Below are 25,000 nucleotides of genomic sequence, written 5' to 3'. Positions count from 1 at the left end.
GGTGGCCACGTAGACGAACACCACGATGAGCAGCACCAGCAGGGCGACGGTGGGCAGCACCACGGTGGCCACCTGCCGCCGGGCCTCCTGCATGGTCTGCTTACGCTCCTTCTTGTCCCGGGACGTCTCCTTCTTGGGTTTCCCCTTCAGCTGCCGCATGGCTGCTGCCTCCGCTGGGCCCACGGGGACCTGCACCAGAACCAGGGGAACCAGGCAGAACCACAAGGGGAACCAATCAGAACCACAAGGAGGACAGGCAGAAATAAATATATATATATATATATATATATATATATATATAAATACACACACACACACACACACACACACACACACACATATATATATATATATGTATATATATAAATGATACCCATATATATATATATATAAAAAAATACACATACATATAAATACATTATATATACACACACACACACTACTTGATACTCATTTATCATTTGATAACTACTATACTTGAGTCAAAGTACTTTTTAACTAAAATCCAGTTGTATCGCCTGAGCGTGAACGAAACGAGTGACGTCACCGGCTCAGAGGACACGAAGGAACACGAAGACGAACCAAAGCGCGACACCATCACCTGTGACGTCACAGTGACATGTATGGTCCAGTCACGTAATAAAACACCAGTACGGTGTTTTATTACGTGACTGCGTGACTGAGAGGTCACTGTTGACAACAATAAACCTGCAACTTCTAGTAAAACAACATAAACAAGAGACGCACGTCACGTCGATGGGCGTGACGCGCGGTAACGTAACGTAGAACAGTTGGCTGACGTTAGTTAAGTTACTACATTCTGCTGACGGGTTCGCGAAGGAAAGCCCGGGAACGGACGTTCTCTTACGGGCGGTTGGTGGCCGGCTCCCCGCTGCTACGGGGTTTCCTCCGGGACGTCGGGGCTCGATGCGGCGGACAGTCCAGTAAGTTTAAAAGAGCCGACGTTCCTCGCGGAGCTCGACGTGGCAGCTCGTGGGAACAGCGCCGTCAAGCTGGTCGACGGGAACGCGAAGCACGCTTCCGGTCAGCCCCTCCAAAATAAAACGCCACACGAAGGCGTTGACATTAGAACGTAATATGAATACCATTATTATTATAATTATAAATATGTATAAAATGTATTTATATTACATTTGAATCTTCATATTAACATTATTATAGCAATTAACATGTCCCAGATGGGACATGAATAAATAAATGAACACATTTTAAAATGTGCATGTATGAAGTGAAAATAAAGTAATTAATTTAAATAATATATACGGAAATTAAGAATATTTTCTTGATTGGTTTATTTATAATAAAAGTAACGTTGGAATGATGTGAAACTACTTATTGAGAAGTATTTACTAAAATGAATTATCAAATAAAACCGTCACAAGTGAATTTTTTTTTTTTTTTCAAATTAATAATTAACTCCTGAAGGAATAAAAAACACATAAAACACATAAAACATGAACTTCATGTTCCTCCTGATGCAGAAAGATCAACAACAAGCTTCTTCAAACGTCATATTTAATAATGTGTTTGTCATTATTCTGATTTACAGAGCAGCTCCATATATGCGTATATATATTTATATATATATATATATATATATATATATATATATATATATATATATACTGCAGGTTTTATTCAAACTACAATGCATCTGATTAAAACATCAAATATACACACATTGTATATGACAGCAGATGAATCCAGTAGTTTCATGAGTGGTTAGTTATGAGTCTATATTTAGGATGAGAATCATTTCATTCAGACAGAAAACACAACATGAAGGAAAATATGATCTACAGGTCATAAGGGGGCGTGTTCGTTCCTGAGAAAAATCCCCAATAATCCATACGATCAATAACACACTTCATGATGTGTGAGAGGATTATGAGCCTTTAACAGGATTAATAAACTAATATTACAGTAAAACTATGAAAGAGATCATGAGCCTCGTTGGGTAATAAATAATGTTTGGTGGAGGAGAAGTTTATCCTTTTAACGTTTAATAATATTTATAAAACCATTCAAATTAAGAATCACAGCAAACAGAAACACGACTTAATAAATTAGATTATGGTTCTAATTCAATAACTAAATAACTGAAGCAGACGCTAAAAACTATTATTATTAACTTAATATTAAACAAATTCAGAAAATACTTCACAGAGCAGATAAGTAAGTAAATAAGTAAAATGTCCCAATGTGATCGTGATTTATTAATTATATTATTACTATTATTATTGTTGTTATTGTTGTTGTTGACAAACAGCCATCACAAAGTTATCAGGTAATTAAATTGTTCAACTAAAAGTTAAAGTGATCAGAAAACTGAATCTGTTTCAAATGAAGCTCAATTTAATACTGGCTCCTGATTGGCCGAGTGAATTTAATACTGGCTCCTGATTGGCCGAGATGCTTCTCAACTTTAACGAGAACATTGTATATATTTTAGTCCTTCTTAAACCTCAGTATGAAACCAAAAGTAAAATATTACAGGATCCAATCGGCGGACGCCATACACGGGGCGCGACTTATCCCACAATGCAATGCGGCGCTTCAGTATGAGAATAAACATAATATTGACGACTTCTTAAAAGATGGTTGATCACGTCGGGGATGTGGACTAACAGTCAGGGAACCTTGGCTATCCATTAATATTAATATTAATAATCATAAAAACAGTTAATGATGTCAGGTGTTTGTTGGGGGCGGGGTCAGCAGGCAGGAAGTGACAGAATTTCAGTATAAAAGCTTAAAATGGACATTCAAGTGTTTGTTTTCTGTAATGTGAGGAAGATGGAGGTAAACAGAAGTTATTGATTATTGATCCGGAGGTAGAGAACAACACGGTGGACCGGTTCTGATCTAACATCATCTTCATCATCATCATCATCTTCATCAATAACAAACACGAGGCGGCGGACATGACGGAGGTTCACGAGGCTCGCAGGTACAAATACACAAAGTATATATTTACACAATTTGTATGCAAGTCGTTGTTTTTAAAAATAAAAAAAGGAACTTCACGGCCGTAGAAATCTGCCGGCTGATAATACAACGTGTGGAGTAGTTTCTCTATTTAAACATATATATTTATATGTATATTTATACACGCTGAGGGGAGGGAGAGTACGCAACACAAATAGAAAACACCTCTAAAAATATATTAAACTATTGAACTCTCTTCTGGACGTGGAGGAGGAGAGCTGGATATACCAGAATATACAAGTTTTATTTTGCATTAATTAATTTTTACGACTTTAAGCTCATAAATGTTGAGTTTGTTCCCTTATAGCCCCTCCCCCTCCTTGAATATGACCCCTCCCCTTCCTTGGATATAGCCACTCCCTCTCCTCGAATATAGCCCCTCCCCCTCCTTGAATATGACCCCTCCCCTTCCTCGAATATAGCCCCTCCCTCTCCTTGAATATAGCCCCTCCCCTTCCTCGAATATAGCCCCTCCTCTCCTTGAATATGGCCCCGCCCCCTCCTCGTCGATGGCTCCACCCCCTCTATGAATATGGCCCCTCCCCCTCCTCATAGCTTCTTCTGAGTTTTTTCTCTTTGGAGTAACATTTGCGTGTAAATTTAAAATAAAACTAAATTTAAAACACGCGTTCAGAAGCAAAAACATTTAAACCAAATTAATCTTCATTATTCATAAACGGGTTGATTTAGTTTAACCACATTAATGATGTTGCTCGTGTTTAAAGCGTTGGCCACCAGGGGGCAGCAGAACTAAACAAGCAGGAAGTCTATTCAATTCTCTTCTTCTTCGTTTTAAATCAACTTCTTTTTCAACAAATAAAACTTGTCTGCATGCATACAGATGGTTTATTTAAACGTATAAATTCTCCTCTACGTTTTAAAAATAATATTCTGTCCCCACGGACCTTGGTCTGACTCCACATTACACATGAACCACCAGCAGGGGGCGACAGTCTTCCTCTTTCCTTTGAGCACGAGGCTGCTGATCTTTGGCAAATTAATTCCTAAAAAAAGTACAAACTTTTGTCCCGAACGCGAGCCGTCGTAACTCTTTTTATTAATAATTATTCTAAATATCACTGCGGCCGAGCAGCTTCCTGTTCAACGCGGGAAATGTTAAAATAGACATCTTTTTTTAAATGTATATTAATATATATTTATATATATATAGCAAAACAAATGTACAATAACTGCTAAAATCTACCTAGAACGACCAGATGACTCATTCTGATTCGGTCTACGGAGCGTTCATATCATAACCCCCTAATAATAATAATAATAACAACAATAGGACCCATAATGCAACAGTCCTGTTGCAGACCTGTGAGTCCTGCTCCAGTGAAACGCTACCATGGCGACAGACGTCCAGACGCTCCTTCTTGTTCCCGGTTCAGCAGCTCGTCAGTCAGAGGAGGAAGAGGAGGAGGAAGAGGAGGAAGAGGCGGGGGTTACTCCCACGCCAGCGGAGACGGAGGCATCTCAGAGGGCTGGGCCACGGTGGAGCTGGTGGACAGAGACGCCATTAGTGACGTTCTATAGTTATATTCATATTTATATTTAATGTTCACCCCAAATACACACATAGCACAGCATAGCATAGCATAGCATAGCATCGATGGAGCCAGACTCCATTCAGAAAACAAGCGTTTTAAAAGTTGTTTGCTCGTCGTCTTGGTAACAGGCCAGAGGAAGAATAAACTCAGACATCATTGCGTCGTCATTCCTGCATCGTTTCATCCGTTCATCGCGTTAAATCCCACCTGATGAAGCTCTTGAACGCAGCCGACTGAGGGTTGATGCAGAGCGGCACGCGACTCCCTTTCTGCTGCTCCAGGATAAACTGATGGAGGATCTCTGAGGACAGGAAGAAGGAGGCAGGAAGTAGGAGACAGGAAGTAGGAGACAGGGAGTAGACCGGAAGTAAAAGACAGGAAGAAGAAGACAGGAAGTAGAATACAGAGGAAGTAGAAGAATACAGGAAGTAGAAGACAGGAAGTAAAAGACAGGAAGAAGAAGACAGGAAGTAGAAGACAGCAAGAATACAGGAAGAAGAAGACAGGAAGAAGAAGACAAGAAGAAGAATACAGGAAGTAGAAGACAGGAAATAGAAGACAGGAAATAGAAGACAGGAAGAAGAAGACAGGAAGTAGAATACAGGAAGAAGAAGACAGGAAGAAGAATACAAGAAGAAGAAGAATACAGGAAGAAGAAGACAGGAAGTAGAATACAGGAGGTAGAAGACAAGAAGAAGAATACAGGAAGAAGAAGACAGGAAGAAGAAGACAAGAAGAAGAATACAGGAAGAAGAAGACAAGAAGAAGAATACAGGAAGAAGAATACAGGAAGTAGAAGACAGGAAATAGGAGACAGGAAGAAGAAGACAGGAAGTAGAATACAGGAAAAAGAAGACAGGAAGTAGAATACAGGAAGAAGAAGACAGGAAGAAGAAGACAAGAAGAAGAATACAGGAAGACGAAGAAGACAGGAAGAAGGAGACAGGAAGAAGTAGAAGACAGGAAGAAGTAGAAGACAGGAAGAAGTAGAAGACAGGAAGAAGAATACAGGAAGAAGACAAGAAGAAGAAGACAGGAAGTAGAATACAGGAAATAGGAGACAGGAAGAAGAAGAAGACAGGAAGTAGAAGCAGGATTTATACACTTGTTGACACGTGAGATTTATTTTCATTTCTCTGAGACGTCACAAATAATTAATTAATTAAATAATAAACTATTCCCTCTATATTTATTTATAATAAAACACGTAGAAACATGTTGGATGTTTAGATGATATGGTTTTCAAACGCTGAGCTGACCTTTGACCTGCCTCACGGAGCTCAGGTTCTTCTCAAAGCCGTCGTCGAACTTGGGGTCGGTGACGGGCTCGAAGTCGCTGGTGTAAACGCGGCCGGTCGCCGTGGTGAAGCAGCAGGTGCACATGCAGGTGTGGTAGCGCAGCCGGCCCTCGTCCAGGTACGGGTGGGCCAGGACGTCCCGCGCAGAGATCCTCTTGGCCTGGAGAGACACCAGATTACTCACTTCATACGCTCCTATGATGCACTTCATATGTTACTTTAGGTCCTCTTTGTGTATTTACCTTTCTATATGCCGCAACATTCGGGTTATAAACCGCTACTTTTTTCCTCAACTTTGACCCATGCGCCAGCTGGCGAGCGAGCGCCAGCTAGCAGGTGCCAGCTAGCAGGTGCCAGCTAGCAGGTGCCAGCTAACGAGCGAGCGTCAGTTAGCAGGTGCCAGCTAGCAGGTGCCAGCTAGCGAGCGCCAGCTAGCAAGTGCCCGCTAGCAAGTGCCAGCGAGCGAGCGAGCGCCAGCTAGCAGGCGCCAGCGAGCGAGCGCCAGCTAGCAGGCGCCAGCTAGCAGGCGCCAGCTAGCAAGTGCCAGCTAGCAGGTGCCAGCTAGCAGGTGCCAGCTAGCGAGTGAGTGGCAGCTAGTAAGTGCCAGGTAGCGAGCGTAGGTATTTACCTTTCTATATACCGTAACATTTGGGTTATAAGCCGCTACTTTTTTCCTCAACTTTGACCCATGCGCCTGCTAGCGAGAGAGCACCAGCTAGCAGGTGCCAGCTAGCAGGTGCCAGCTAGCGAGCGAGGGCCAGCTAGCAAGTGCCAGCTAGAGAGCAGGTGCCAGCTAGCGAGCGAGCATCAGCTAGCAGGTGCCAGCAAGCAGGTGCCAGCTAGCGACTGAGTGGCAGCTAGCAAGTGCCAGCTAGCGAGCGAGCGGCAGCTAGCAAGTGCCAGCTAGCGAGCGAGCACCAGCTAGCGAGCGCCAGCTAGCAAGTGCCAGCTAGCTAGCAACGGACAACTAGCGACTGCCATCTAGCGAGCGCCAGCTAGCGCGCGCTAGAATTTGTGGCTGCACTGTTTGAGCTCAAGTAAACAACACTGAAAATTCAGCAGAAAAATAAAAAATGTTGTCAGTGCTAGCTGCAGCAGCTAGCTCCTCGACAACCACTGAAGGTAGCGGGACCAGCCCCGGCTTGACGCCCGACTCAGCAGCTTGTTTATGATTAAATACAACTTTTTCTTTAAATTTAGTAGATGCGGCTTATAAAAGGGTGCGCTTTATAACGTTAACATTTTACGGTTCTCTTATTTATTGTTATTCTACTGTTCATATGTTTATTTTCTGGTGTTTTTGCAGTTCTTCTGTCGTAATCTTTAATAGATAAATCTCATCTTAATCCGCCGGTGTGTCCCTCGTCGTGGCAGGAACGCCTCGTCTACAGCCCATAATGACTGTGACTCACGGGGCGGCTCGTTCAGTGTGAATGTTTGACAGGATGACTCACCGGGTCGAGCACCAGCATCCTGCAGAGCAGGTGCACCGCCTCATGGGTGGCCTGGCCGGACAGCGAGTACAGGACCGGAAGCGACGGCTGCAAACGAACACACACAAGGTTTATTTTAACTTTAATAGTTATAATAAGTTATTCTTTTTGGGGTGTGTTCTTCCCGTGTGACAGGTATGACAGGTGTGACAGGTGTGACAGGTGTGACAGGTGTGCCGGCTCACCTGTTTGTGAGGTCCTCTGAGGACGTGAGCACGGGCGCCTTCACACGCCGTCCTCATGGCCTCCATGGAGGGAGTCCCCAACAGGTCCGTGATCAGATCCAGCTGCAGAGAGCAGAGGTTACGGTACTGTAACCCCAGTTCTATGAACGACCTGCTTTATGGTCTGTTTGACTCTAAATGACCATAATTTACTAAATGAACATCATGCTGTATTGAAGAAGACTTGAACTAGAGAATGAGACATAAACTCATGTTTACAATGTTTACTGAGGGAATACATCAAGAGAAGTAGAGTCATTTATATAGACTTCTATACAACCAGAGGAGTCGCCCCCTGGTTGTCAGGAGAGAGAATGCAGCTTTAACACATGAAGCATAGACTTCTATACAACCAGAGGAGTCGCCCCCTGGTGGTCAGGAGAGAGAATGCAGCTTTAACACATGAAGCATATACTTCTATACAACCAGAGGATAGTCCTAGTTTACCTGCTGGATGGGACTTTGGGCCTGGAAGAGGATGCGTCTCCCCAGCAGCTCGGCGAAGATGCAGCCCACGGACCAGATGTCGATGGAGTTGGAGTAATGGCGGCTCCCCATGAGGATCTCTGGAGCTCTGTAGTATTGCGTCACCACTTCCTGAGTCATGTGCCGAGACTCGTCCGACTCCTCCACCCGGGCCAGGCCGAAGTCACAGATCTGGAAGAGTTCACAAGTCAGTACGTGCTCACGAAACGATAACATCAACAACCACAAGACTGCAACATTAAGACACAAACAAACAAACAAACATACGTTACCCGGCGGTGGCGTTTGAAAGATGCTAAAACTTTTCCTGTAGAGCCGTAACCACCCCTTTAAGAGACGTCTAGGAGACCAGCCACGCCCTTTTATGAGACAAGCCCCTCCTACTTTGGAGACTAGACACGCCCCTTTATTAAATTACCGATGGCCATTTTGGAGACACGCCCCTTTATGAGACTACCCACGGCCATTTAGGAGACAAGCCCCTCCCATTTTGGAGACTAGACACGCCCCTTTATAAGACTACCCACGGCCATTTTGGAGACCAGACACGCCCCTTTATGAGACTACCAGCAGGTTTTTGTGAACGTGAACCCAGATTATGACCGATTCTTTCAGCCAGACACATGTTGGACTCAGGTTTGTCCCACTAGGACGCGTCTTCCTGTCCGTCCTGCACACAGCGGGTTGGTGACGCACCTTGAGCACACAGTTGCTGTTGACCAGCAGGTTTCCAGGCTTGATGTCTCGGTGGAGAATGCCAGCAGAATGAAGGTATTTCAGTCCTGGTGGAGGAGAGACAACGGAGCATCACAATGTAATATATTGAATACGTTTACATGCATCAGTGGAGGAACTAAAAGAAGAGCCTCACCTCGTAGAATCTGATAGAGGAAAACTTTGGCGTGGTCCGAGCTCAGAGGCTGAGGCGATACGATGATCTTATGGAGGTCACTTTGCATCAGTTCAGTCACCACATAGCTGACCGGGACGTTAAGGAGGGAAACTGATGCTGGTGTTCTAAAGGGGAACCTTCTCTTTTGAATTAGTGTCAAACCAGGAGACAACCTGGTTGTATAGAAGTCTATGCTTCATGTGTTAAAGCTGCATTCTCTCTCCTGACCACCAGGGGGCGACTCCTCTGGTTGTATAGAAGAGTCAAACAGACCATAAAGCAGGGCATGCTTTAGGGCGGGGCTACATGGTGATTGACAGGTCTCTACATCACTCCTCATTCCAAATATAGTCACTTCTAAACATTGACGAGGAACTAGTCAATGTTTAGTCGCCGTCTGTCCACAAGTTTAAAATGTTGGACAACATTCAAAGACATCCAGAGTCAAGGATACATCTCTTCAAAGTAGTCGATGTGAGGAGGTTGTAGCATGTCCAGAGCGGAGAGGACCTGAGGACGCAGGTAAAGACAGGGTCTGTCTTCACAGGTTGATACCAGGAGACAGACAGACAGACAGACAGACAGACAGACAGACGTGTCCTCACGTTTTCATGTTTGAAGAAGCACAGCATCTTCAGCTCCCGAAACACCCTCTTGCATGACACCAGGTTTTGGAAGACATTGGGCATCTTTTTGAGGGCGACTCTCTTTCCGTCTCGGGGGTCCGTCACCGACCTGCAAGGTGGAGAGGACAGAGGACACAGGACAGAGGACACAGGACACAGGACAGAGGTTAGAGGACAGAGGTTGGAGGTCTTCACCACCAAACAAGAACGCACCGAAAAAACATCATGCAAGACCCTTGACGGAGATGTTCTTCCATAACTGATGGAGGTAAGCCCCGCCTCCTCATCGATAGAGGTAAGCCCCGCCTCCTCAGTAATGGAGGCAAGCCCCGCCTCCTCAGTAATGGAGGCAAGCCCCGCCTACTCATCGATGGAGGTAAGCCCCGCCTCCTCATCGATGGAGGTAAGCCCCGCCTCCTCATCGATGGAGGTAAGCCCCGCCTCCTCATCAAAGGAGGTAAGCCCCGCCTCCTCAGTAATGGAGGTAAGCACTGCCTCCTCTCATTGATGGAGATAAGCCCCGCCTCCTCATTGAAAGAGGTAAGCCCCGCCTCCTCTCATTGATGGAGATAAGCCCCGCCTCCTCATTGATGGAGGTAAGCCCTGCCTCCTCTCATTGATGGAGATAAGCCCCGCCTCCTCTCATCAAAAGAGGTAAGCCCCGCCTCCTCATCGATGGAGGTAAGCCCCGCCTCCTCATCAATGGAGGTAAGCCCTGCCTCCTCATCAATGGAGGTAAGCCCCGCCTCCTCATCGATGGAGGTAAGCCCCGCCTCCTCATCGATGGAGGTAAGCCCCGCCTCCTCTCCGGTCTGTCTCAGGGCGACATCTCCAGGACCGTTGGACACTCAGGGTCCCCAGAGGATGATCCCTCCTCCTTGTTGTGGCTCCACTGGTCTTTAGAGGCTCATTCCAACTGACAAAATATTTGTTTTACAACAAAGTCCTCTTGGAAACTGGAGGCTGAGGTTCTGTTCGTCCTTCTGACCGTTTCAATGGCCGGTACGTGAATACGTTTAGTCAGGAAACTGGACGAAGGACCATTCGGACCTTTCTGACGAAGCCATGAGGAGCAGGACGGCCCGCTGAGGATCGACCTGCAGGAGCCGCCTCCGAGAGGATCACGAAGGCCGACAGATGGCGGCGATAAGAGGCTTCAGGGAGCAGGAGAACCCTTCTGGCCTCTTCTTCTGGTTCATTTTGATGACAAACCATGATGAGCATATTGAATTAATTAATTAAGAGACAATACATGTGTTAGTTTATCTTTATTTACTTTTTAATTATCCAAACCACAGCTAATTACATCTCTGCATGATGTATTCCATAGGGCAGTTTAATAATAAACAGGTATGAAGGGAGGGAGGTAGGAAGAGAGGTAGAGAGGTAGTGAGGGAGGGAGGTAGGAAGGGAGGGAGGTAGAGAGATAGTTAGGAAGGTAGGAAGGTAGAGAGGTAAAGAAGTAGACAGACAGACAGACAGACAGGCAGCTGGTTCTACCATCAGACTATGGAATGAAATGATGGACAGACTTGAGACTCAGCCCAGAGGTTCTGTCCTTCATCACTTCACCACTTCACCACTTCATCACTTCACCACTTCACAACACATAAAGCACCGAGCTGAACCTTTAACCTGCTGGTGGTACGAGCTTCAGACTAGAGACTCTTCACAGGAGAATAGAGACTCTCCTCATCAACACATGTGTGACCACATGGTTTATTTATATGCATGTTACACATCTGGGTCAAAGCGTGCAGTTATTACACACCTGTGCACGTTTTAGCCCACTTCCTGCACACTTATGTGTGTGTGTGTGTGTGTGTGTGTGTGTGTGTGTGTGTGTGTGTGTTGGAGTTCTCCATAGTTAACTCCTTTACTGGTTGTTGTGCTTTAAGTGGAGTTATATTCCCGTCACTACCACAGCCCTACAAGACTTTTAACCGGGCTTTAACCAGCCGCAGGTGCAGCCGGCTGCCGCAGGTGCGCGCGCACTCACCAGACGACCCCGAACGCCCCGTAGCCGATGGGCCGGTCCAGCTCCACGTCCAGCTGCTGCTGCTGCCGGTGATGGTGCGCCTTGGCCGGGGCCGCGGCGGCCGCCGGCCCGGGCGCCTGTCCCGGGGCCGGAGACGGGAAGTAGGGCTGCTGCTGCCCGGGGTGCAGCATCACCGCGGCGGCGCCGTGCTGCAGGTGCTGCGGCCCCGCGTGCTGGTGGAGGTGGTGGTGCGGGAGGTGCGGGAGCTGCTGGTGTTGGTGCGGGAGGTGCGGGTGATGCGCGGCCACCGCGGAGGAGCCTCCGGTGTACGCGGCCATCATGTCGACGCGCCGCAGAGAGCCATCCGCCAGCGGGATGAGGAGGAGGAGGAGGAGGAGGAGGAGGAGAACTTATAGGAAGCAGATCGGCGGCCTGACCCACTTCCTCTCAACTAGTGTCCCGCATGCACCGCAGGAGGAACCAACGAAGAAGAAAACAACCCGCACTCGGTAATAAACACAACAACAACAGCCCCTAGAGGTCCCTCATGCTGGAGCCGGGCCGCCCGGGCTGGATTTAAGGTGCGAGTCAAAGCGGGTCACGTGAGGAGCGGCGCCTTCATCTCTTCTAACTGGTCCTCCTCCTCCTCCTCCTCTTCCTCCTCCTCCTCCTCCTCCTGGTGGTGCAGGCCAGGGTAATCTCCGAGCCGTGATTAACGCCGCTGATCCGGGTCGCGTATCCGAGCCCAGACCACAACAAGCGGGCGGGCCTCGGTCATCCGGACGAGCCGCGTCCACCCAGATCCCTCCGCCGCCGCTTCAGAGCTCTACTTTCTCGGCCCCGGCGGCGTCGCTCCGTCGCGTCCGACTGTGAAACTATTTGAGTTTTTATAAATAATTATCCGACATGGTGAACGCGCGCGACACCGCTCTCTCAGCTGCTTCCTCGGGCGCTGGGATTAGGCTGGATCGCACGAGCCAATCAGCGGCCGCTCCGCCTGTGACGTAGCGGTAATCTCCGCGGTTGTCACTCGCGTGCCGTCAGCGGCGCATGCGCGCTGCGGGTGACACGGCTGCTGCTGCAAAAGGCCCAAACGAAGTAAACACAGAAACTTCTGCATCCAGACGTGTACGTTTACGAGCCAACTACCTGTGTTTTGTGTTGTTTTACTAATAAATTAACTGTATATTAAAACTATTAAACTCTGTACCAACAATAAAACATTGCCTGTGATATATGTGTGTAATTACATTACATGTGTATTTTGCTGTTTCTTATTGATAATTTATGTGCAAATGTTAAATAAAAAAATGAAATGTATTTACCTTCCTCTTATTGCTATTGTGTTCTATTTTGCACTGGTGTCAGTATTATTTACTTTACACTTAATATTTGTTATTCTAAAAAAGTGTTTTTTGTTATTCTTTCGTTAACTACTAGCTATTTTATCTTGTTTTAAAATAGTATATTATATTAACATGTTGGGCATAAACAAGAAAGTGAAATAGATGGATTAAAATTAATAAAATAAATTTAAAATTTAAATAAAAAATACAATTCAGATTTTTTTATAAATAAAAAATAAAATAAATACAATGTAAATTAATTTAATAAAACTGTCGAAACAAAGCCATGATGGTACTCTTTCACAGCAGAAAAGACACATGAAGTAGTTTCCGGGTGTCACGTTCAAAGCCTAAGATAACTTATTTATCACAAAAAATACTTATATTTTAAGTTGAGCAAGTTTGCAATCAAATCAAACACAAAAATGATAGAAATAAGATGATATAGTTCTATATTAGTCCCACAGCAGGAGAGCAGCAGCAGCACGGACAGATCAACAGGATCAAAACAAGATTAATAATAAATCAGTAATCACACAGTTACGGTATAATAAATAAGAAAACTAAATTAAAAAAGATAAACAAAAAAAACTAAAAAAGTGAAATGCAAATTTACTTAAAGCGATCAAATAAAGAAAACAACTTTTGAGAGTTCTGTCTTTAACAAGTTTTTTTTGAAGGAAATTCTGTCTAGTGGCCAAACGGGGGAATTACAACTTCCGGGTTGGTCACGTGACGCTCCCAAAAGACAAGACGTCTGTAACTCAGCGGATTAATTAATTTAAAGGTGAATACACGTCACAATATGATCACGTGAACAGCCCTGATTTAAATAATTAGGTCATAAAATAATAATAATAATAATAATGTAATAAAAATGCAGTAACGGCTGAATCGAGAGCGAGAGCCGAACGAGAAGGATAGCAGGGAGGCGGGGTTAAAGGGAAACGCAATTGCGCATGCTCCATGGGCCCCTGCGGGAAGATCCGGGTACTTCCCTCTGAATTTCTCGCTCGGAAGGCGGAAGTGGAGCCGCGGTCGCTTCTTAGGAAACCAACCTGCGCTCTGCACCTCCGCGGTCACGTAAAGGACTGACAGGGAGAACCAGCGCGAGATGGGAGACCAGGACGAGATCACGTGTTGCTGTGTGCTTTTATTTATGTTCCATGATTAGTTATCAGTGCGGGCACAGGGACGTTCAGGGACCGATCTGACAGGTAGTGCATGTGAGTTTTTATTATGCATTATCACACACGTCTCCACCGGTCTGTCCTGTTCCTGTCGGGACGTTATGTTCCGTTTTAATTATAACTGCACACCGGGAGAGGAGGACCTGTCTGTCTGCTGCAGGCGGGACCGTGAAGCAGCTGCTGAGTCAGGGTTAACAAAAACTGCTTTTAATAATAAGAGTTGTGATTTATTTAAAGAGAGAGAACAAATCAAATCCCTTCAGAGGCGGTAAAGTTAAATGTTTGAGTATTTGAAACGAACAAATGACGCAATAATATTTTCTGTTACTTGGGCCGCTCCAACATGTTGGAGCAGAAATGTCAAAGGTACCCTGAGGGTGTTTTTACATTTACATGGAAGTTGCTCAACCAGGTGGTGCCTCTTCCAGATACTCCTGTCTGCTTCCTGTTGGCTCCTTAACGCATTCAATGGCATATCATATTCATTGTTTTGCCAATCCTTCATGTTTGGACTATACATATAATGATGTGTGTGTGTCACGTGAGACTGAAACACACACTGAGCACGACCGTTCATACACTGACCTCTGATCGCTAGTATGAGATTAAAACCCTAAAAGGAGAAGTGTAACTTTAATCCAAATGTTTTTTTTCACAAAATATATCGTTTAGTTAAAGTGACAGCGAGGAACTTTTATGTTTGTTTCTGTCGCCCCCTGTGGACTAAAGAGGTAGGACCAGGACTAGACTGAGACTATAGAGGACCAGGACTAGACTGAGACTATAGAGGACCAGGACTAGGCTGAGACTATAGAGGACCAGGACTAGACTGAGACTATAGAGGACCAGGACTAGGCTGAGACTATAGAGGACCAGGACTAGACTGAGACTATAGAGGACCAGGACTAGGCTGAGACTATAGAGGACCAGGACTAGACTGAGACTATAGAGGACCAGGACTAGACTGAGGTCTATAGAGGACCAGGACTAGACTGAGGTCTATAGAGGACTAGGACTAGGCTGAGACTATAGAGGACCAGGACTAGGCTGAGACTATAGAGGACCAGGACTAGACTGAGACTATAGAGAACCAGGACTAGGCTGAGACTATAGAGGACCAGGACTAGACTGAGGTCTATAGAGGACCAGGACTAGACTGAGGTCTATAGAGGACCAGGACTAGACTGAGGTCTATAGAGGACCAGGACTAGGCTGAGGTCTATAGAGGACCAGGACTAGACTGAGGTCTATAGAGGACCAGGACTAGACTGAGGTCTATAGAGGACTAGACTGAGACTATAGAGGACCAGGACTAGGCTGAGACTATAGAGGACCAGGACTAGACTGAGGTCTATAGAGGACCAGGACTAGACTGAGACTATAGAGGACCAGGACTAGACTGAGACTATAGAGGACCAGGACTAGACTGAGGTCTATAGAGGACCAGGACTAGACTGAGGTCTATAGAGGACCAGGACTAGACTGAGGTCTATAGAGGACCAGGACTAGACTGAGACTATAGAGGACCAGGACTAGACTGAGACTATAGAGGACCAGGACTAGACTGAGGTCTATAGAGGACCAGGACTAGACTGAGACTATAGAGGACCAGGACTAGACTGAGACTATAGAGGACCAGGACTAGACTGAGACTATAGAGGACCAGGACTAGACTGAGGTCTATAGAGGACCAGGACTAGACTGAGGCTATAGAGGACCAGGACTAGACTGAGACTATAGAGGACCAGGACTAGACTGAGACTATAGAGGACCAGGACTAGACTGAGGTCTATAGAGGACCAGGACTAGACTGAGGTCTATAGAGGACCAGGACTAGACTGAGACTATAGAGGACCAGGACTAGACTGAGACTATAGAGGACCAGGACTAGACTGAGGTCTATAGAGGACCAGGACTAGACTGAGACTATAGAGGACCAGGACTAGACTGAGACTATAGAGGACCAGGACTAGACTGAGACTATAGAGGACCAGGACTAGACTGAGGTCTATAGAGGACCAGGACTAGACTGAGGCTATAGAGGACCAGGACTAGACTCAGACTGGTTCAGGACCAGATAAAGGTTCTCTCTGTCCCTTTTAAGAGGAGAGGAGATGGAGGTTCTCATGGTGTGTTCTCTGTCTCTACAGAACCAGAACAGGAGGATGAGCTCGCTGCACAGGTTGGTGAACATTGTTCTGCTGACGTAACAACTCTATACGTGATCATACAACGGACTGATCAGCATCAGAACATGAGGAGCTGCAGGGTTGTGTGTCACAGGGGATTATTGTGACGGTCCCTAAAAAAGTAAAAAGAGGGAAGAAAGACATTATTCATATTGCGTTACAGTACTTAGAATAAACAGATGAGTTTATGTCACGTAACTTACTTACTAGCGTTCTTCAGTTCCGTGTTATTTTAACTCAAACAACGACCTTTATCCAAACCAAACCAAACGCTTGTGCTGTCTGAACCTAAGTAAGTAGTTTCCTGTGTAGAGGGAAGTTTATTTTGAGGAGACTGTGGTCATGTAACAGTTGGTTATTGGAATGGTTGGAATTATGAGATGTTTAACTTCCTAACTAATTACTTCCTGTTTGTTCTGTTCTCAGCAGTGTTGAACGCGTCTTAGTTGTGCGTGCTTGTAGAAAAGGTCAATGCTTTGAAGGTGTGTCGTATACCTGCTATAACCTGCAGACGGCCTGATTAACAGCAGCTTTCTGTCAACATCCGACCATGTGATGCAGATCTGGGACCAGTCTGAGGGAGCCTCGTTGTGAGGAGCGTGGACCGTTGACTGGGAATGAAGTGACCTCTCTGGATTTGCATCTTCTGGAGTTTGTGAACCGACCTGATGTGTTGTTGTTGTTGTTGTTGTTGTTGTTGTTGTTGTTCGCAGACCGCTGAGTCAGCTGCTCCGAGCATGGAGGAGGAAGAGGAGGGTGCAGGTTTCTCTGTACGCAGCCTCTGGCTTTCCTTGCAGGACCTTCTGCTCCACCACCTCAGGACCAGGTGCACAACTCAGTTTGAAGCTTGGTTGCGGTTTGACAACATGCATAATAAATATATATACACAACAAGATAGACTAGAAAATGCATTTCCTGCTGAAAATGCGTTGGAATGCTAAAAGATGAAGCTTAAAGCTTAAATATTTGAAAAGATAGCTGAAAATAGCGGAATGTAGCTGAATATCAAAAATATTAAATTATAGAATAATAGCTGAAGGTTTTGTCAACATTTGTTTCTGTAGCTGAACGTATTCAGAACCTGTAAGCTTTGAAAATTTAAGAGTATTTGAAGATTTTCCCCGTTGGATTCCATTGATTTAAAAAAAAAAAAAAAAAAAAGCTTAATAATTCAAAAAGTTGAATAGTTAGAAATATGAAAAGATATAGCCATCGTGTCCTTAAGTAGCTGAATATTTTAATAGTTGAACGGTTTCTGTAGCTGAATATATGAAGGAGGAGAAGAGGTCCAAAATACATACGGAAGAAATAGAATATAAAGAAGTTTAATGAAGAAGAGGATAACAATAGATATGCAACAATAGAGATCAAACACAGAGCGTATAAAGTCGATTGCAGCACTGCAACAAAGTCTAAAAAAGTGCGACCTCCTCTTCTTGTCTCTTTGTAGACCCCTTGGAGATCCACAAGAAGAAGGTCTTCCTGTGGTTCAGCCACCTTCCTCAGGAGGAGAAACAGTTTGGAGGTTACTTCAGCCCAGAGACCATGCATGTGGATCCCCTGATCCTGGAAAGAGATGCCGAGGATAGGGCAGGAGTGCTTGCTTCCCCTCTCCTGACCCAGTCCCCCTCCAGCCCCTCTGTCACTGTGGAACAGCTGTTTGAGCCCACCGACACCTGGAGCGAGGGCCTGGGGCTCAACGTGCTGATGTACGGCGCCGTGGGAACGGGGAAGAGTACAGTGGTCCGGAAGCTGGTGCTGGATTGGTGCGCTGGCAGAACCCTGACCCACTTCAAGCTGCTGATTCCTTTTTCTTGTGACGACCTCGGCCAACTGTCAAAGTGAGACGATCTTCTCTTACTCAGGGACATTTTTCATCTTTGTCTTATGTCACATTTATTTGATATATTGTGTTTGGAACCATGTTATATTAGTCATTTTCACCAATCAACAACACCCATCTACCCACCCACCCGCCGACAGACCGACTGACCAACCAGCAGACCTATCTACGGATCGGCCCGACCTACATACCTACCTACCAAGCTTCCTATCTACCAAGCTACCTTCGGATCGGACCGACCTAATTACCTGCCTAATTACCTACCTACCAAGCTGCCTACCTACCAAGCTGCCTACCTACCCACTGACCTACCTAAGCTGATCTCCCTACTCCACCTGCTTACCTACCCTTCCAACCAACCTACGGAACAGACCGGAACTACCAAATCTACCTACCGACCCTACTAACCTAGCTACCTAGCTTACCAACCGGGCCGTCCGTCCTATGGACTGGACCGATCTACCTGTCCTATCGACCAGACCTACCTACCTACCTACCTACCTAACGAATAGACCGACCAACCTATGGATTGGACCGATCTATCTACCGCATCTACCTACTGCACCTACCCCACTACGGACCAGTCTGATCGATTTACCGGCCGGCTGATCGAGCCACCTTCTTACCTACTCCACCTACTCTACCGATCTTCCAACCTACCTACCTACCAACCTACATACCCTATTCTACTAACCTACCGACCGGACCGACCGTCTTATGGATTGGACCGATTCACCTACCCTATCGACCCAACCTTCTCTACTAATCTACCAATCCAACCTACCAATCCAACCTACTCTACTCCACCGACCTACTTATCTACTCTACTCCACCTACCCTAACAACCTACCTACCTACTTATCTACTCCACCAACCTACCTACCTACTCTACTCCACCTACCCTACAGACCTTATCTACTCTACTCTACCGACCTACCAACCTACTCTACTCCTCCTACCTACCTACCTACCTACGTATTGCTGCTGCATCACACTGCTGTTGGGACAGTATGTTAGTGATAAAGTGCACTGAGTGATGAGTTTCCTCCCTCGTAGGGTGGCTTCCTTAAGGGACCTGGTCAGCAGGAAGTACCTCCACCTGAGAAAACACCCCTTGTTGAGCGGGGAGGGAAACCAGGCCAAGGATGTACTCTTCGTTTTCAACGGGATGGAGAAGATGAATCTGGATTTCAGAATTGGAGGCACGGAGCTTTGCAGTAATCCTGATGAGGCGCTGCCTCCAGGTGTGGTGGTGGTCAACCTGTTGAGGAAATACCTCCTGCCTGAGGTAAGGGACAGTCCACCATCACCGTTTCTCTGAACTCTGTCTCAGACTGTCAGCTTTAACTTTCATAGAGTGAAAAGGTTTTACTGGCTACCGTTATCGGTCGATATTCAGTAAAAAATATGCGACAAGGAGATCGGCATTAATGTTTTCTAGTCAGCGATCCCTTTTGAATGTTTCAGTGTGATAAATCTGTGTTTCATAGAGCTAGTATCGTTAGCCGCACTGGAATTAACGGCTAACGTACCGCGATTCTGTTCAGTTACATTATGATGCGTTCAGTAAAAGATTTGTATCGGGCAAAGTTAAATTATAAATTTGTCACGGTGTGTACAATTTTGTAAAATGTAGTTTTTTAGTGATAAACTTGAATGAATCCAGATGTTTGCACATGAATATAGAATAGATATTAGAGATGAATTATGAGCTGTTTAACTTCCTAACACACTCGGAGCTCATTATTACACTTCAGTAACACTAAGAATGACTAGATGTATTTTATTAAAAGCAAACTTTATTACCTATTCATTTGAATGACAATAACAAAGCTTTACATCGACGGTTGAACTTATGCCGTGCAGCATTCATATCGGAAAAATTAATATCCCCATAATCTTTCCTCGTCTTTTATTGTTGGGGACGGGACTGAAGGTAACTTTGGCGGAACACGCTTTGGAGTTTTCAAAAGTATCCTCCGTGATCAAAGAGATATATTTAATGGCTTGTTTTCAATGTGTGTGATCTCAATGCTGCTGTGTTTCTCAGGCCAGCATCCTGGTCACCACCAGGCTGTCCGCCCTGGACCGGATCCCCCAGAAGTACGTGAGTCGCTACGTTCAGATCTGTGGCTTCAACGACCCGGACCGGCAGCGGGCCTACTTCAACAGCCGCCTGCTGCAGCAGAGCGGGGAGCCGGCCCGCAGCCAGGAGTCCCACGACCTCATCCAGCTGCTGTACCTCAACCTGCAGCGAGAGAGCCAGCTGGCCGCCGCCTGCTTCCTCCCCTCCTACTGCTGGCTCACGTGCGCCACCTTGCACTTCCTTCATTTCACCGACGCCAAGGCGCCCATCCGCACCCTGACCGGAATCTACACCAGCTTCCTCCGGCTGAACTTCGGGGGCGAGGTTCTCGGCACGGGAGCGGGAACCAACGTGCCCATCGAGCAGCACCACAGCTCCCTGATGTTGTACGTGGTCCGCACGGTCGGGAAGCTCGCGTTCGACGGCGTGACCAACAAGCGCACCTCGTTCTCCGAGAAGGAGCTGGAGCAGTGGATCGGCGGCAAGACCAAGACGGACGAGGAGCTCCGGCAGCTGGCCATGTTCCGCACCGACGTGCTCGACTTCTTCTTGGCTCCCTGCGTCGAAAGCGGCACGCGCTCACCCGGCGAGCAAGACGAGCAGCGCTACGTGTTCGCCGTGCCGGCCATGCAGGAGTACCTGGCGGCGCTCTACGTGGTGCTCGGGGAGAACAAATCGGCCCTGGAGAAGCTGACCGGTCAGGTGTCCACGGCCCTCAAGCAGGGGTGGAGCGAAGACGTCAACGTCATCGCCAGCATCGTCTCGAGGTTCATCCCCCGAATCTTTGCCGTGTTCGACATCCTGAAGCTTTTCCAGCATCTCTACGGGAAAATCATCAGTCAGAGCAAAGGCAGCATCGCCAGAACCATGGCGGCCGAGATGTTCCGCACCGAGGACATCTACAACGAGGACGTCCTGGACCAGGTGGAGCAAAGCCTGCTGGGAGTCCACGGCCCGCAGCCGCAGCAGCAGAGCAAGGGCCAGCCGTTCGAGCTCTACCCCATCTTCATGGGCGGACTGTTGCAGTATGGGAACCGCATCGTCCTCCAGCACCTCGGCTGCACCATTCAGAGCACCACCGTGGCCCAGATCACCCAGGCCCTGAGGAACCACCTCGTCAGAGGTACGTGTGTTCTCCTTGGTCCTGCTTGTACTGCACGCTTTGTTTGAATAAAGTTCCCTTGAGGAACTCTTCACTGGTAAGTTCAGAGGTCTGTCGCAGTTAACTCGAAACATCTTCTATACCTTTATTGGCCAAACTTTAAGTCTCTTTCCTCTTCTTTAACTCTAGAGCTCAGTAAGCCACGGACAACAGAGGAGCTGATGGACCTGCTGGTCCTGCTGTACGAGATCCAGAACCCCAGAGTGACGGCCGAGGTCCTGACCTCCATCAGAACCATCAAACTTGCCAAAATCCGGATGACGCCTCTCAAGTGCTTTGTTCTGAGTTCTGTGTTCTCGTGCACACCTGCGAGGTAGAGTCCGGGTGTATTGGTGCATGTTCAGAGTGGAGAGTCCGGTGCTTCATGACTGACTGGGGTCTCTTCCTGCAGTTATCACCTGGAGGAGATGGACCTGTCCGACTGCCTCCTGACCCACGACATGCTGCAGATGCTGTGGCCAGCCTTCAGGCACACGCACAAGCTCAAGTGAGACTCGATCCAATACCCTTCTGTTCTGGGTGCACTGGGCAACAAAGGAACTATGTGTTGTTGTTGTCTGCATTGTACATGTTGTACTAGTAAGAAGTTGCCAGTATATATATGAGGTATAACACGACTACAGTCCTGCAAGAAATCCTACTATCATGAAGGTTATACGTTTGAGTTTTTGATGAAACTGTTTGTGTGTGTGTATATATATATATATATATATATATATATATATCTCTATCTCCTGGTTTTAAATGCATTTTTCTTGACTTGGTGACTCCCTTGCTCGTCTAGCATGTGTTTTGTGTGTGATTGTTGCATCTGCCTGTCTCTGTTGTCCTCAGTCTGCAGTTTAACAGCCTGGGTCCTGAGTCCTGCGTCCACCTGAGAGATCTGCTGCTCGACCCCATGAGCTCTATCAGAACTCTAAAGTAAGACCACACCTTTTATCCTCGTCTTTAACCTCCCGTCTTCAGGGGGATGTTTCCACGTCTGGAGTCGAGACCTTCTGGGCCCCACAGACCCCTAAAATGGGGGCAGAATTCTCCTTCCGGAGGTCTCCTTCATGTGTTCATGCGTTCATATGTTCCATGAATGAATAACCATGAAGTATGAACGAGATGTCTCAAACGAATCTGAGAGAGCTCCCCAAGTTATGGAAATTATGAATGTTCATTGCGCTAGCTTGATGCTACATGCAATTAGCGCACCTTTCTGTAAAGCTTACGACCTACAGAATCCGCCAAAACCAAAACAGGAAAATCTCTTTTCAGAACAAAGCCTCAGCAACTTATCAACCACACTGCATCCATCCAAACTATTATTTTTCCAGCAAAAAAAACTGAATAATGACTTACTTTTCGATTAAACGATATTCCATATGACCGTGTTGCGCTCGTAATATGTTTTGGGTGGTAATTTCTCTACACACACACACACACACACACACACACACACACACACACACACACACACACACACACACACACACACACACACACACACACACACAAACAGAGAAGTCGTATAGAGTGCCTTCATCTGCAGGCGGCAGACCTTTACTGCACTGTGAACGGACACAAGATGGCAGCAGAGTTAACGTTCCCCTTTTTACCAACAGTCAAGAACACAATGGGCCTCATGGTGCGTTCACATGTAATCATGTAAAATGTAGTGTTGGTGATGAACTAGAATGCATCCAGATGTTCCAATGTGCTCCTCAGCCTGTGTGACAACCCTCTGCTGGAGTCGGGCGCCTGCACCCTGCTGGAGGCTTTGCCGGAGAACCAATCCCTGACGCACCTGTCCCTGATGCACACGGGTCTGGGGGACCGAGGGGCCCTGGAGCTGGCCGAGAGGCTCCACCAGCAGACGGGGCTCCTGGAGCTCAACGTGGCCTACAACAACATCGGGGACAACGCCGCCCTGGCTCTGGTGGACGCCTGCAGGGAGCATCCCAGCATTCACACCGTGCAGTAAGACGATCCGTGTGGTGGGCTCTGGTTGTATAGAAGTCTATACTTGATGTGTTGAAGCTGCATTCTCTCTAATGACCACCAGGAGGCGACTCCTCTGGTTGTATAGAAGTCTATGCTTCATGTGTTAAAGCTGCATTCTCTCCTGACCACCAGGGGGCGACTCCTGTGGTTGTATAGAAGTCTATGCTTCATGTGTTAAAGCTGCATTCTCTCCTGACCACCAGGGGGCGACTCCTCTGGTTGTATAGAAGTCTATACTTCATGTGTTAAAGCTGCATTCTCTCCTGACCACCAGGGGGCGACTCCTCTGGTTGTATAGAAGTCTATACTTCATGTGTTAAAGCTGCATTCTCTCCTGACCACCAGGGGGCGACTCCTCTGGTTGTATAGAAGCCTGTGCTTCACGTGTTAAAGCTGCATTCTCTCCTGACCACCAGGGGCCGACTCCTCTGGTTGTATAGAAGTCTATACTTTATGTGATAAAGCTACATTCTCTCCTGACCACCAGGGAGCGACTCCTCTGGTTGTATAGAAGTCTGCTTCCCGTGTTAAAGCGGTTGGTCGGTCTCTTCTCCTGCAGCTTGTACCTGAACGCTCTCAGCGACGTGGGGAAACAGTCCCTGTACGTTCGAGGCGTCCCCGAGAGCCAAGATGGCCGCCGGGTCAAGGTCCTGGCTTCGGTCACCGAGGGCAGCGACATCTCCGAGGACTGGCACCCGATCCTCAGCGTGATCCGGGAGAACGCCTTGTCCTGGGACCGGCAACGGGTCCAACAGCAGCTGAAGGTATGAGGGGAAACAGAACCATCAGGACTAGAAGCAGAGGACGAGAACAGGGTCCAAAGACAAACGTGTTTTGTGCTTGAAGGCGTTCCTCAGGGACCTGGATTGGGGCCGCCAGCAGCAGCAGAGCCTCTGGAAGAGGCTGCACTTCCGCCGGGTGGAGAAGGGCGTTCGGAAGACGCTGAAGATGCTGGAGAAGGACAACCCGCCTCCTACGCCTCCTCCGCCACCGTCGGGTTTCAACCAATAACCTAAACCAGCACTAAACCTCAACGGAGGCTCTTAAGGGGTTTTAACCAGTACAGCTCTCTGGAACCAGAAGAGCACCAACTGGTGAGAACTTTGTGGATCAGAACAAATACAGGAAAAAGGGATATTTTAAAAAATAAATAAATGGTCTTCTGAAAATTCCTTTAAAAAAAAAAAAAAAAAAAATATATATATATATATATATATATAGCAATAATTTTATACCGAGTTCCGAATGAAAACTGTCAAATCTGCATGTTTTGAGTGCTGATTATGGGATGTAACGCTAGATTAAAGACTACGTTTTGCACTTGGTTAAATTGACATGAGATGTATTTTAAGCCCCGCCCCCAAAGCCTTAACTGTAAATACCAACAAAGAAGCACTTTACTGCGACGTATCACGTGACCATGATGACATCATCGCATGTTTTGAACATTTGTGAGTTCATATTCGTTTGTTTTTCCTCGGGTGAAAATACATTTACTTGTTTTTGTCCAAATAAAGAAATGTTGGATGAATAAATGGTAACATTGCTCTGATTTCATGTGTTTTCATGCTGCATCTTTAAGCCTTAAGATATTATTCCAGTTCGCCACTGGTAATGTCACGTCGCTATGCATTG

The 25,000-nt window shown here is 46.7% G+C and overlaps 3 protein-coding genes across 7 annotated transcripts in view; 1 reads left to right on the top strand and 2 right to left on the bottom strand.

Moving 5' to 3' along the window:
- smco4 (single-pass membrane protein with coiled-coil domains 4) overlaps nt 1-1,008 on the bottom strand; it is a 1,326-nt gene extending 318 nt beyond the window's left edge. The window contains exons 1-2 of the mRNA XM_079225394.1: nt 869-1,008; nt 1-189 (exon numbers count right to left, since the gene is read on the bottom strand). The exon at nt 1-189 is cut by the window's left edge and continues 318 nt beyond it. Of these exons, the coding sequence (XP_079081520.1) occupies nt 1-159 (159 nt within the window). The 5' untranslated portion in view covers nt 160-189; nt 869-1,008. The remainder of the gene's footprint in view (nt 190-868) is intronic.
- Nucleotides 1,009-4,384: 3,376 nt separating this feature from the next.
- Nucleotides 4,385-11,923, bottom strand: nlk2 (nemo-like kinase, type 2; the record flags this gene model as incomplete). The annotated part of the gene is given in 12 exon segments (XM_079225368.1): nt 4,385-4,512; nt 4,770-4,863; nt 5,822-6,020; nt 7,315-7,401; nt 7,539-7,640; nt 8,025-8,234; nt 8,760-8,845; nt 8,935-9,041; nt 9,410-9,465; nt 9,561-9,690; nt 11,581-11,903; nt 11,906-11,923. Coding segments are annotated over 12 exon segments (1,467 nt in total). The 3' UTR covers nt 4,385-4,457.
- Nucleotides 11,924-13,987: 2,064 nt separating this feature from the next.
- nlrx1 (NLR family member X1) overlaps nt 13,988-25,000 on the top strand; it is an 11,686-nt gene continuing 673 nt past the window's right edge. The window contains exons 1-12 of one of the 5 annotated variants that reach the window (XR_013771076.1): nt 13,988-14,122; nt 16,246-16,277; nt 16,998-17,110; nt 17,736-18,126; nt 19,185-19,416; nt 20,179-21,337; nt 21,506-21,689; nt 21,768-21,863; nt 22,211-22,297; nt 23,090-23,341; nt 23,925-24,129; nt 24,212-24,459. Coding sequence is in view for 4 of the 5 variants with exons in the window: in XM_079225206.1 (XP_079081332.1) it covers nt 16,261-16,277; nt 16,998-17,110; nt 17,736-18,126; nt 19,185-19,416; nt 20,179-21,337; nt 21,506-21,689; nt 21,768-21,863; nt 22,211-22,297; nt 23,090-23,341; nt 23,925-24,129; nt 24,212-24,376 (2,901 nt within the window). In the remaining variant the exon portion in view is untranslated. Of the gene's footprint in view, nt 14,132-16,245; nt 16,278-16,795; nt 17,111-17,735; nt 18,127-19,184; nt 19,417-20,178; nt 21,338-21,505; nt 21,690-21,767; nt 21,864-22,210; nt 22,298-23,089; nt 23,342-23,924; nt 24,130-24,211; nt 24,570-25,000 lie in introns of those variants that run through there. The other 4 variants (XM_079225206.1, XM_079225207.1, XM_079225209.1 and 1 more) reach the window with 4 other exon arrangements.

Source organism: Taurulus bubalis (genome assembly GCF_910589615.1).
Source record: "Taurulus bubalis genome assembly, chromosome: 10".
Lineage (NCBI taxonomy): Eukaryota > Metazoa > Chordata > Actinopteri > Perciformes > Cottidae > Taurulus > Taurulus bubalis.
This window is presented reverse-complemented; position numbering and strand designations above follow the sequence as displayed.